This window comes from Zeus faber (assembly GCF_960531495.2).
Source record: "Zeus faber genome assembly, chromosome: 20".
NCBI lineage: Eukaryota > Metazoa > Chordata > Actinopteri > Zeiformes > Zeidae > Zeus > Zeus faber.
In genome coordinates, this window is record NC_137207.1 from 16,527,037 (window position 1) to 16,540,110 (window position 13,074).

Genomic DNA, 13,074 nt, shown 5'->3' on the forward strand with positions numbered 1-13,074 from the left:
ATTTGTGTCTCATTATATGTCTTTAAAGCAAATAATGATGACATATATCCATGTCAAATTAAATAACATTGAATTACAGCCCAGCTCTAGCACTTGTTATGTATGTGCAGTCCCAGGCAGCAACAGAAGCTGGCACAGGTTTTCCTCCCGCCATGCTGTTCTCCTGGGGATCGTTCAGAGCGCGTGACAAATAAGGTAATAAATGCAGGTGTTTGTTTAAAGTGCGTGGGCGCTCTCTCCCTCGCTTTCTCCGCCTCTCTCTCTCTCTCTCTCGCCCTCAAATTGAGCTACAGTCATTATGCTTTGGCCTGATGTGGGCTGTCGAGCTAATGAAGGCTGTGATGGAAAGGCAAGGGAGCATCAGGTAGCGAGGTGTGAACGCTCTTACCGGCCTGTCCGAAGAAATGAGATCAAGGCAATCCACCAAAGAGACTTAACGCTCCCACTGGGACCAGTAAAATGGAAAGAGTGGACACGCACACATACAGGCGGTGGAATAAATGGCGGTTTTTATCCAACTCGAGTCCCAAAGTGGAGACGGTTGCATATTTATGTGAGATGGAAAACATAAAAAAATAATAAAAAGATAAAAATGTTCATATGGGACAGAATCTGAGATTCTTGATTACAGATAGGAGTTTATTATGTCAAAATTGAATGAGATTACATCTCTGTGCGTGTGTGTACTATGTGGGAAAAAGACCCCTGAAGACAACGTCCACAGGCTGCTCGGTCGCAGCCAAATGACAGATTTGGAGTTTTTCTTCTGAAGAGCCTTTATGAGGCCTTGGTGACACAGCGGAGAGTGAGCTGTAAAACAAAGAGTAAATAGAAGAGACAGGGAGTGTGTGTGTGTGTCTTTGTGCGTGCGTGCGTGCGTGTGTGTGTGTGTGTGTGTGCATACAGACGCAACAGAACAGCATTCCACCAGTAGTGTTGGCTCGGTTGTGATTGATCTCCACGGCGATGGATACATATGTCCAACAAAACAATCCCTTGTATTAAGCCCATAAATTCCAGGTGTTATTTTTTCACCTGCAAAAAAAAACAAACATATTACACTCGCATTTCCGGAGACCAAAGGTAAAGATAGACAGAGAAGGTAAAGACGGGGAAAGAGCTCAGAGGGTGGGGACAAGGTGCGGGGCCGGAGAAGGAACAGACGAGGGAGCTGGAAAGAGAAAATGTGGAAGCTGACGAAAGAATACAGAGCGTCCTCTGCGTCACGTCTGGCGGCCCTGAGCAAAAGAGGCCGCCGGATTTACCACCGACCCCCACCCCCGCTATTAGAATGAACTGCCAGAGCCCCAAAGGCGTGCACGGACTTCTGCACGCACGCTCCCCGGCACGTCCAGGGCTTCAGTCCATTTACTCTATGTGCTGTATGAATACACCTGGGACTCGGATGCCGTCTTTACCCGTGAAAGTAAATTATGAATTCTGACAGTGGTGTTGGTGGTGGTGCGGGGTGTCAAAAGATTGTAATTGCTGCCATGAATTGGGCCTAATTCTTCTATTACAAAGCAATATGGCTTGATTAGACTCGGGTCAGGGCTGTTGATTTTAAGACGTGCCACATCGGGCGGAGGCGGCAGGGGGCGGTTGCTCCGAGATGAACCCCGTCTCATAGTCGTTCCTCTCACGTTGTCCACGCTCGCTCTCCGTCTCGCACCGTTCCTCTTTGTGTCTGTTTTTATTTCTCCCGTGTCCTCCTTGTCCTACCCGTCCCTCGCTCTCCTTCTTCAATCGGTTTCTCTCACCTCCCTCCCTCCTGCCATCTATCCTTCCCTCCGCTTTCTTTCATACACCCCCCCCCCCCCCCCGAGACCCTTGTTTTAAAATTTATCGCTTTCTTCTCCCGTCTTGCTCCCCAGCTTGGGTTTCCCCACAACAGAATACATCTGTCTTTACTGAAAGCCCCCCTGAGCGCTGTGTTATTCTTCTCTATTTACCTACCTCAAACATTTCATTTTGAAACATCTCTGCACCCGACACTGTAACCAAGACAATGTAACCCCCGGTGAGATTCACAATATCCGTCGAATGATTCCACCACCAGGTGCGATTACTTACCCGAATCTGATGCTTTTATTTATAGCATAAGAACCCAAATTTACAGCCGGCAAGCACAAAAGCAAATTTTTTTTCCAAAGGCTGTTTTTACAAACCACCCTTAGATTTTCGTTTCTTTCCTCGAAAAACAAAACATGGCTGCCAGAGCATCAAAATGGCTCTTTGTGGCAAGAGACCGTGGAGCTCTTGAGATGGGTTTTATCCCTGGAAACACTAATTACGAGTAATTCCAAGACTCGTAGGGGCTTTCAGCACAGAGAAGTAAACATGAGATCACAACGTAGTGTTATGTAGTATTATGTTGTGTTATGTAGTGTTATCTAGGGCTCCTGCAGGTACAGTATCTGAGCCAGCTGTTACTTTGCTCTCCTCCCTCCAGAAGAAAGGTTCGGGGCTGCTTCCGTAATCTCTCATCCGGCAGGATGTGCTTTCAAAGCTGGAAGTGCTCTGGTGAGGTGTTGCGGGTCAGGCGCACTGTTTTGACCGCAATTACATGGAATTGAGAGTTAAAGTAGTACGTAACACCATATATGGAAATGGTACAGAAAAATTAAAGTAAAACAGGGACTCTTGTGTATTATTGAGGCTTGGCGTCCTCTCTGTTGTGCTTCTACCCCCCCCGCTGCGTGAGCCCATATGTTTTATAAATGTTTTACTCCTTTACTAAACTTTACTAGAATGTTACCTATTTTCCTAATTGAACAAAACATAAAAAAGTGTGTGTCCTTTGCTTTTGACTGATACCCCCCCCCCCAGATGGATGCACGGATTATTTACTTTGCAACATCGATAACTGCAATCAGACGCAAAACAATTATCATTAAATATCCATTTAATGATTTTGATGAGTCATAATCATAACTCATTATGATGAGTTTAACTTTAAGTGCCCAACCGGCAGACTGACATAAATCAGAATGACAACATGGGCGCCCTTGTTCTTTTTGTTATTTTAATTAATGAAGTTCGCTACGACTTGTTTTGTCACTTGTCGTTCAGCCATTATTCATGGCCGGTGAGGCAAGCTTGCTGACAAACAAAGTCTGATAACCACTGCAGCAAACCCTCGTAAATCATCCAGTTTGGTTGAAGCCGTTGGGGACAAAATGGCTCAACCAGTTTTGTTGTTATTTTGAGAGGTCTATCGTTTGGTTTGGTTAGCGCTTTGGATGCAACAGGTGGGGAGGTGCACAAGCCCGGCTTAACCGTGGTATTATAGCTGTGAGCGTTGGATTGGCCGAATGAAACCATCAACATGCTGCATCAGTAAACCGGCAGGGATGTGATGGGGTTTGGGAGAGAGTTTCTAGGAAATAGAATTGAAAGGTCTGCAGGCTTTCCAAAACACCGGTGGTTATCAGTGCCAGATGGAAGCAGTTGAAAGATGCAGGAACCACCACAACCTGGCGTTACAAAGGCGATTCGTATAGGACTGGCATTTCATTAAACAGAGGACTGTTATTAACCCGTAGCTTGAGGTACTGCTAGTGTACATTAAAGGGAGAAACGGCACGATGGAGGTAAGATGGAGGCGGAGGGCTTCTTGCGCTCTTCAACTCTTGTGCGTGACTTTATTGGGACGATGTCACTTATCTCCCTGTCACGGCTGCGGATTTCAGTGCAACCCAATTGTGCAGTTGTGCCACGACGCTTTGTTTGATCTTGTTGACTTATTTAAATATTTTCACTCAAAAGAGAGTGAGATATGTATGTGACAAATAACCTCTTGAACTTGAACTTGAACTTGAACTTGAAAGGCCTCTGCATTACAGTCCCAAAAAAAAGTGATGAAAGTGAGGTAGTGATGTGCCCCCACAGACGCGGACGGCTGACGGAAGAATACATGTCTTTGATTTGAAATGATTCAATGTGGAAGGTGTAGTGTTAAAAATGATTCTGCGCCAGAGGTCTCAGCGCTGTGCCTCCCTGTGGTTCTAACTGCATGGAGAAGAAGAAGACGGGGATCAGTCTGTGGGGAAAAGTAAATCTCTGGAGATTCGGAGACCTTCTCTGAGAACGGAGGAGCCAAAACAGATCCAGGTTGAGTGGGGGACGAGGAGGACGAGGGTGGGGGTGGAGGGCTAGTGGTAATGACACGCCACAGCGCACAGAGAGGGATTAGCGATGCTTGAGGAGGCCGTGCTGCGCCGCTGTCGGTTTCACACACTCCTCCGCCGTGAACCCTGACCTCCCTCTCTTCAATCTGCCGCTTTATTGTCTCTCTCTCTCTCTCTCTCTCTCTCTCTCTCTCTCTCTCTCTCTCTCTCTCTCTCTCTCTCGTCCTGTAACACACAGACAATCTGCTGTTCTCCGTTAGATACCTGCTGTGCCCAGTGACTGCTCCGAGTTCAGAACCCTGTTTGATTGACAGCAGTTGCCCGGCTCCCATATGGATCCCGTCACAGGGAACTGCCTTTTAACCCAACCCTAATGCTGTGCGATGGCTCTTCTCTCTCTCTCTCCATTTCTCTCCATCTCCAATCCCTCCATTATCACCTGCTACTCCAGATTCTGCTCAGGATTTCACAAACTCCCGGCTTCTTACGAATTAATATGGATGTTTGTTTCTTACAGATGGATGTGGACTTGCATCTTGCCATATGCCTCAACTTTGAATCCACTTCTCATTCATCTTTCCTGGGGATTTGAGCTTGGCGTGAAGGTGTTGCTGGGGAAACCCCCACCCCCCTCGCTGTGCTCTTATCTGTACCTCTCTATGGTCCTTATCCACAGCCTGGCCTGGTAAATAAAACCAGACCTGAGCAGATGCTTCCGCGACTGTGGCTCGTTCATCTCGACACTCCTGTATCCGCTGCTATCCCGACGACACACCCGTGTAGAACGTTAGTGCGACCGGTGTTTATTTTCACCTGTATTGGCAGACTTAGGTATTTCTTCAAACATTACTCAGACGCAGGATATTTCTTCAAACAAAGGCCCCCAAATTGACTCAGAGTATGTGGTGTTATAGCTTCCCCCCCATCCCTCCTGCTACACAGTGCTTGCATCTCTGCCCCCACGCCTTCTCCCAGATGAAGCATGTCTTGTAATGCTATGGCATCATATCGCTTTTGCGATATTCCAGCACTGTTATATTGTTTACATCTTGCATGTGGGCGCGCGCCCGGATGACCGCTTCCCGTGCTCATTGTGGTTAAATAAAAAATGATACTAATAATGAAACCATCACAGATGACATAATGTTCCCCGGAGAAGGCCGGTTGGTTTCATCCCAATATGGCAGGATGCTGACCTCATTTTACTAAATTCTTTCCTCGTCCCATTTAGATACTGACATGCTACGTGTGACAGAGACCCTAATGAAACACCTCTCCCACAGAGTCTTAAATCACTGTGCACCTGGCCATCACATTTTTTTTGTTATTTGCCAGAGTGGTCCCGGCTGCTGAAAAATGACCATCAGGAAAAGCTCTCAAAGCAGTAAATATTTTTGGTGAGACAAAAGGTTAACAGGGATTAAACAAACACAGTTCTTATGAAAAAGCTTGGCACTGTGCAGATGGCAGGTGTGGAATAAGCAGTGGCTTTCACTGCCATTGAAGAACAGTGTTTTTAAAAGCGCATTACAAGGTATTATTGTCAGAGTGCAAAGAGCTGGGAGTGCTGCGCTCATGTTATGTTGCTTTTTTGTACTTTTTTTTTTTTTTTTTTGGACCTGTTTCATAGCAACAGAAGTAGGGCCTGCTGTTTCTTTCTCCATTTTAACATCGTTCATCAAAAGAAGGATCCTTATTTACTTCCGCTGTATAATCTGAACCCGGCAATCCTACAGGTCAACAAGTGACCAATTTTTTATTTTATTTTTTTCCCAGTGTATGAGTTTGTTTTAAGCCAAGCAGATGGAATAACACCGGTTTTCTAACTGATGGTAGTTCATTTGCCACAAGTGAATATCTCACTGTAGTATACTGTATACCTAAAGCCCACAGGTGGTATAACCAAGAGCCCCAAACCCCCCAAACATGGATTGAAGGATTGTATGTTGATTGGTTCGCTTTGGTCAAAAGGCAGTGTGTAATCAACATGTATGTGAAGATAGTAGTGCTGAGCGTTTTTTACCTTGATGACCTCTTGGCAAATCATTTTTTATTTTTATTTTTCTTATTTGAATGTACCATACATTGAATGAAATTACCTAGCGTATTTTTTATAACCTTTAAAGGTGCAATTTTTTATTGTGTTTTCTTAGGCTGCGTTTTTCATTCAAATATTGAGTAAATGATTGAAGTGTGTTACTATCATTACTGTAGGACTATGACTTTTTCATGAAATGTGACCACGTGATATATTTTGTATTGAAAAGTATCAAGGATAACCGTGTAAACTGCAGAAAAGCATTACATGGACATGATAGGCAAATATATGTCCTATCATGAGTGGGTATAACGCTCCTCAAAGGTGTTTTGATGTCATGAAATCAGTGCGTGTTGAGTAAACATGTCCTCCTGATCAACCTGATAGGAGTACAGTGTACAGCAGCATACAGAGTATACGAGCTGACGTAGGGCGACGTAGTAAATATACCCTGTGTGCTGCTGTAAATACACACCCCCGGGGCTTTTACCTGGTCAGGGCTGCGCCACGTAACACGGGAGCTTCCCTGTCCCGGGAACATATGGCCACTGATGAGGATCAATGGCAGATAAAGCTCAGCATAAATGTGGAAACGTGCAACAAGCTCCCTAACAGCCAACCTGATTTGATGGACCCTGGCAAGCCGACAAAAGTTCCCCAGAGCAAACCAAACGATAACTATTTCAGTCAAACATGGTTTTCAAACATAGTTTTTTCCTCTAGTTGTATACTTAGCAGTCAGTGTATCATCCCGCTTCAATTACAGGATAAGTACTGACTTTAACGATACGCGGTGGAGACATTGTCAGCCAGCCGTCAAATCGGCTTTGCTTTGTAAACAATTCTGTTTTCCTTGACAGAAACAAAAACAAGTTCTGAAACAGCATCAGTTCTGCATTTAGACTGCGATAAGTTCATTCGGTGTATTTGATAGCGTGTGATACTATGTTTTGGAGAACAGCATTCAGCTTCACCCCTCGGAGGAAGGGAAGCTCCATAATGGAGGGGCCTCCCATGGATGAAGCTTTGTCCCCTCGGGGAGGTCCTGAGGTGGGCAGGGAGGTTGGACCTGCGCCCCCGGAGTGGGTGGAGCTCTCCCATCTCTGCAATAAGTGATGTGTGCTTCAACTCACGTCTCTTCCATTTTTTGCCACGACCAGGTCTGGGAGTTGTCCGCATTGTACATCACGGGCACTGCAGTGCTTTGCCTGGCAGGGGTTCCTGTCGGCCCGGCAACCTGTCAGGCCCGTACAATTACAGGGGAAACACTGTTGCGAGGTAATGAGCTATTAGTCATCCTGCTTGTCACCAAGCTAAGATATTGACTGACAATTAAAAGATACGGCTATAAGTAATGTGGCAACAAATCTGAGTTAAGGTGTGCGTAAGGTGTCGTACCCCCTCCCCCTTCAGGGACAAGCCCCATCAGTCAAGTGGCACACCATACTGGGAAGGGAAGCATATGACAACTTAGTAATTACAGGCTGACTCGTTTCATTAATGCCGTAACGTAGTACATAATGTACTCCTTTCCGCTGTTGCAGAAAATTAATGGAACTAGCATGAGGGCTCCCAGAACAGGGATCCTATCGGTCAATAGGAAACGTCTGGCTCGCAGCGCTGCCTCGCCGCAGTCAGACAGACTGTGCGACCTTTTTTGGGACGCACAGCGACTTGGAAATGTGGTTCGCATTATTAATGTTTTCTTCCCATAAGACATGTTCGGTGGACGTGTTCCCACAAGAATACCCTTGACTGTAGAGGGTGACCCAAACCTGCTGTCGCTAAACTAGCGTCGCATCAGATGCATCGTTAACCCGAGACGTATGGACTTGTTGTACCATTGTGCGTCTTTCTCCCGATCGGATAGAGGCTGTTGGAGGACCTGAGGGAAAATATAGAAATTGAACACGCCCTACACTGTAAAATATTGCCGATCGTGCCCAACAAGGGTTTTTTTTTTGTTTTTTTAACATCCACTGCCTTTATACCTCTCCTTCTGACCATACTCCTCTTCTCTCACCTCCCATTGTTTCCTCCTTTGTCCCGTTACTCCGTCTGCGTTGACAATTCTTTTTATTTTTCCCTTCCCTTGTTCTGCACGTGCGCGCTTCCCCCGCCCCGCGTCCCTCGCCGCTGTAAACCAGAGTTTGGAAAAAATAAGTGGATTTGATGGTGAAGTCGGTGTCGACGGATGACTGATAATTGTGCGTGCCGCCGCCCTCCATCACATGCACACATCACATCACATGCGTCTGTGTGTCTGTGTGTGTTTGTGTGTTCTTGTGAACGATTGCACGTGTGCGCACGTGTGTACGTGTCCCGCGGTGATGGTCCAGATGCCCGTATTGTTACGATGACTGAGCAGGACCCTGTGTGTGTGTGTGTGTGTGTGTGTGTGTGTGTGTGTGTGTGTGTGTGTGTGTGTGTGTGTGTGTGTGTGTGTGTGTGTGTGTGTGTGTGTGTGTGTGTGTGTGTGTGTGTGTGTGTGTGTGTGTGCGCGCGCAGTTACAGTTAGTTGGGTAAAGACAGACTAAATCTCCTCACCTCATGCGTGCGCACAGCTCTATTGTCAACCATAGCTCTTACTCAGGTGTGACAAAGCCTTTAAACCGTGTGTGTGTGTTAGAGTGCGCAATGTGTGCCTCCTTTTCTCCAGGCTTTGGCTCGCTGGGATTCTTGCCATATGCTTAAACTTTGAATTTGCTTCTCATTCATCCATCCATCCCTCCATCTGTCCATCTCTTCCCCCCCCCCCCGGCAACACCTCGTCTGTGTGTGGAAGTGTCAGTGCAGGTACACTGTGTTCTTCTTAAGTGCGTTAGCATGGCTGGGGTTATCAGAGTGAGGGAAGAGTGTGGGAGGGAGCTGTCAGTACAAGGACATTAAACGAAGGAGTGCTGTTTGTGTGTGCGCATGTGCGTGTGTGTGCGCATGTGCGTGTGTGTGCGTGCGTGCGCTGTTGTATTTCTGCGTTTCAGAGGTTCCCGGAGTATGAAGGGATTAACCCTGTGGGAGTTTTGACTGAGCTCCTGTGTGTAGCCAACTGTGCTGTCTGTAACGGCTTCCAGCAACACAACAGAACACAAGCGGCAGAATCACACATCGCTCTTTCCATGTCGCCTGCAACACAACAGGAACACACAACACACACACCCTCCGAAATTCAAGTGCGCTTACATTTAGACTGAATTTTTAGACTGAAGGCACATTTTCCCATCCTCATGGCAAACTTGCCTTTTCACGTCCGATCCTACCATGAGGTTTGTGTGTGTTTGTGTTGCTGCGAGGTGACAGTCAAACCATAACCTTAACCTTTTTAGAGGGTTGGGTCCAGTCGGAGCATTGGGAAAGCAGTCAGACAGGGAACTCCTGCTCCTGTCTCCATAGCGATGGTCACGCATCTCTGACCACATTTTTAACCACGTTCCTCGCCGGTCTGTGTGTGTGTGTGTGTGTGTGTGTGTGTGTGTGTGTGTGTGTGTGTGTGTGTGTGTGTGTGTGTGTGTGTGTGTGTGTGTGTGTGTGTGTGTGCGTGTGCGTGCAATTTGATGTCTGAGAAAATTGGAGTCTGCAGACCCTATCCCGGTGGTAAGCCCACAGTGGGGACGGATCTCTCAGGGTTCAGCAGTTTCCTCCCTCAGCTTCGAGCCTTCCACTCCTGACGGTCTATAAACAGTACATTAAAACGGAACAGCCTCCGGTCACTTTAAGAGGAGGATTTTGTGGCAAGCGTAACCCACAAGTGCCCGCACGCGGTGCCCTTCCACTGTCAGATATCCGGTCGGTGATGTGCTGTTCTTTTGGGGTTTTTTTTGCTGACAGTTGCCTCAGCGTCCAAAATGCAGATGAGCATCTGAATGACTCAGCGAAGCGTTTGAGCTTTCTAATCTAAGGTGAACATAAGGCTCATTGACACAAGAGAGGACGTCGGCGGTGGCTCTGCTTATCTTATGTGGATGTAACTGTTTACGGTGACTTTGAAGGTGTTTTTGTATTGTTTTTTACCTTTTTCATCTGGGGGGGGAAAAAAGTCTAAATGTATGAATATATTAAATCGGGCTCGGCTATATTTCATTATATTATCAATATCATGATTTGAGACCTACTTATCATCTAAAATGTTTTGAAACGTTTCCTGCTCTGAAAGGCTGCATTACTGTAAAGTAATGCAATTTATCGTGTGTAATTATTTTATGAAAGCACCAATTGTCATTCCCAAAATATCTGCAAATAATCAAAGGTATCTGACAAAATATTGCAATATTTAAATTTGTCAATATTGTCCAGTGCTGACATGAAATGCTAACTGTGTGGATCCAGCTGTAGCATTTGTAGGGGAAGCAGCATGATGAGGTCATGAACCATGTGGACAACAAAGCAGCTGGGGATGTTCTCAAAAATTTGTTTTAAACATTAAAAAGTGTAAAATGGGAGCAAGGTTATCAAATTAATTAAAGGTAAATAAAAAATATGAAAAAATATATAAAATTAATATTTGAATTTATTTCAGTATTCCATGTTTAAAAAAAAAAAAAAAAAAAAAAAAAATTGAGTTTCCAGTAAAGCCTATTAAACATCCATAGACATCCACAAAGCTAAACCAATTATATATATTTTATTATTCAAGGATAATTGATATATTGAAACATTTATTTGCCGAAAATAAATTTTCTCAATATTAAGTATTGCATTATTTTTTTTCCCCTTTCTGCTGCATTCACACCGTGAGACGTACCGCCCTTCCCCTCCTCCATCCTTCTTTCCATCACTTGTCCGAGACACTGGTCTGATGTCCGTGGTGAGAACAGGTGGACGGAGGGACAGACAGGCAAACAGACATGGCCACCGCTTCGTCCACGCTCTGCTGTGTGACTCGCTCTTTGCGGACATATTTATTCATTCAGTCAGTCAGTCAGTCAGTCATTCCCACTCGGCCAAAAATGTTTTTCTGTTCCCATGCTTTGTGTGTGTGTGTGTGTGTGTGTGTGTGTGTGTGTGTGTGTGTGTGTGTGTGTGTGTGTGTGTGTGTGTGTGTGTGTGTGTGTGTGTGTGTGTGTGTGTGTGTGTGTGTGTGTGTGTGTGTTGCATGCACCCTGTGGTTCTGTCGTCATGGTGTCCTCCCTAAACATCTCTCCTCCCTCCAACCAGGTCCTGATGCTGGTGGACGGCGACGCCGAGGGCTTCCTGTCCCAGCGCCTGCCGCTGCTCTCCGCCCTGGCGGCCCAGCAGGGCGGCGCCGGCGCCACCGCGCACATCTGCCAGGACTTCACGTGCGCGCTGCCCGTCGCCGACCCCCAGGAGCTGCGCAAGCTGCTGCTGAACGGCCACACGGAGTGACCCCCACCCCCGGCCCGCCCCCTCCACCCACCCAGCCAGCTAATCGCACAATGAAAACACAAATCCTCTCCGCACTGCTAGTTAATATGGCGTTTATTAGTACGCCCCCTAGTGTTCTACGCCTGCCTGTGATGCGTGACCCCTGGGGCGATGGCGGTATGAGTACGTATCTCATCGGGTCGGCGGCGAGAGAGCGCCAGGGAGTTCGCAATCTGTGACCCTCCATTACTTGAAGCTGTAGAATTAATCCAGTGCCGCTTGTGTTCTCTGCTGCCGATGCCACCGACTATAGTTCCGATAACATTAGCAGCGCTCCGGGTCCTCCAAACCGCAGCCCCGCAGGCCACATCCTGTCGGTGACACAACTCAATGCAGCCTGTTAACATGTCAATGACATGTTTTTGAGTCGGTCCTGCAAATTAATTTCATAATCACGCTTAATCGATCCGTGCAGTTTCACTCAATGTCATCAGAATATAGAGATTTATATATGCTTATGTGGCAAAGGGTAAAAGAAAACAAACCAAAAATAAACAGGAGACAGTTTGTTTTCCCTTGATGTTCAATACACCATCACCACCTGGCCAGTGGCGTCCAGGTCACTGCCCCGTTGTGGGGCAGTTAGGGCCGCTCTGACCGGCATCGCCGTCACAGGAAACACCGCCAGCTGAGCTGAGCTGAAGCTCAGGTGTTGACATCTGGGGATAAAACGTCCCGCTCACTAAATGCTTCCTCGTAAACACCGGCGGCGTGTCACTCTGACTCGAATAATGTTTGAGCAGTTAGAGGGCACGACCAGACTGCGGAATTGACTAAAATGGAACCAAAAAAACTCTAGATGAATTGCACTGAATTAATCTTATCCTGTCTCATTCATGTCACACGGATCGCGTGTGTGTGTGTGTGTGTGTGTGTGTGTGTGTGTGTGTGTGTGTGTGTGTGTGTGTGTGTGTGTGTGTGTGTGTGTGTGTGTGTGTGTGTGTGTGTGTGTGTGTGTGTGTGTGTGTGTGGGGTATTTGAGTGAGTTACTAAATGTCCCCAAATGCATACATGCGTTGAGATTTGTGAGAAATCCTGGTGCAACTTCCTGTAAAAAGGTGTGTGTGTGTGTCGCAGCAGATGAACTGTCTTCTAATGAGCACCCCCTGCACCATCTGCTCCACACACACTGTGTTTCTGTCCGTTCGCTCTCCATCCCCATCCATCGCATTGCACATGGCGTCACTTTATTTTTATCTTTGATCCTTGCGTGGGGGGAAAAAAAAGACCTATAACCAAAAACAACCACAATGCGCACAATGTTTTCATTTCAATCAATAAAAAGGCACCGCACCTCACACTTGAAATCGTATGTCTGCTGTTTCGCCGCTTTAAACCGGGAAGAAAGCGTTTCCCGACCTCTCCGTTCTGTTTCGGCCGTTCGCAGCACGACTGCTTGCAAGAAGGCAACGCAAGACCCTTGATCAGAAGGAAAATTGCTTTCACCAGAAGATAACAATCATAAGACTTCTCCAAGCAAGATGAAACGGCTGCAAATATCCACACAACTAATTATATATAAATATA

At 46.4% G+C, this 13,074-nt stretch overlaps 1 protein-coding gene across 1 annotated transcript in view; it reads left to right on the forward strand.

Annotated features, from left to right (window-relative positions):
- Positions 1–12,830, forward strand: part of spata20 (spermatogenesis associated 20) — a 40,213-nt gene extending 27,383 nt beyond the window's left edge. The window contains exon 16 of the mRNA XM_080021761.1: positions 11,320–12,830. Within this exon, the coding sequence (XP_079877887.1) occupies positions 11,320–11,508 (189 nt within the window). The 3' untranslated portion in view covers positions 11,509–12,830. The remainder of the gene's footprint in view (positions 1–11,319) is intronic.
- Positions 12,831–13,074: the final 244 nt, after the last annotated feature.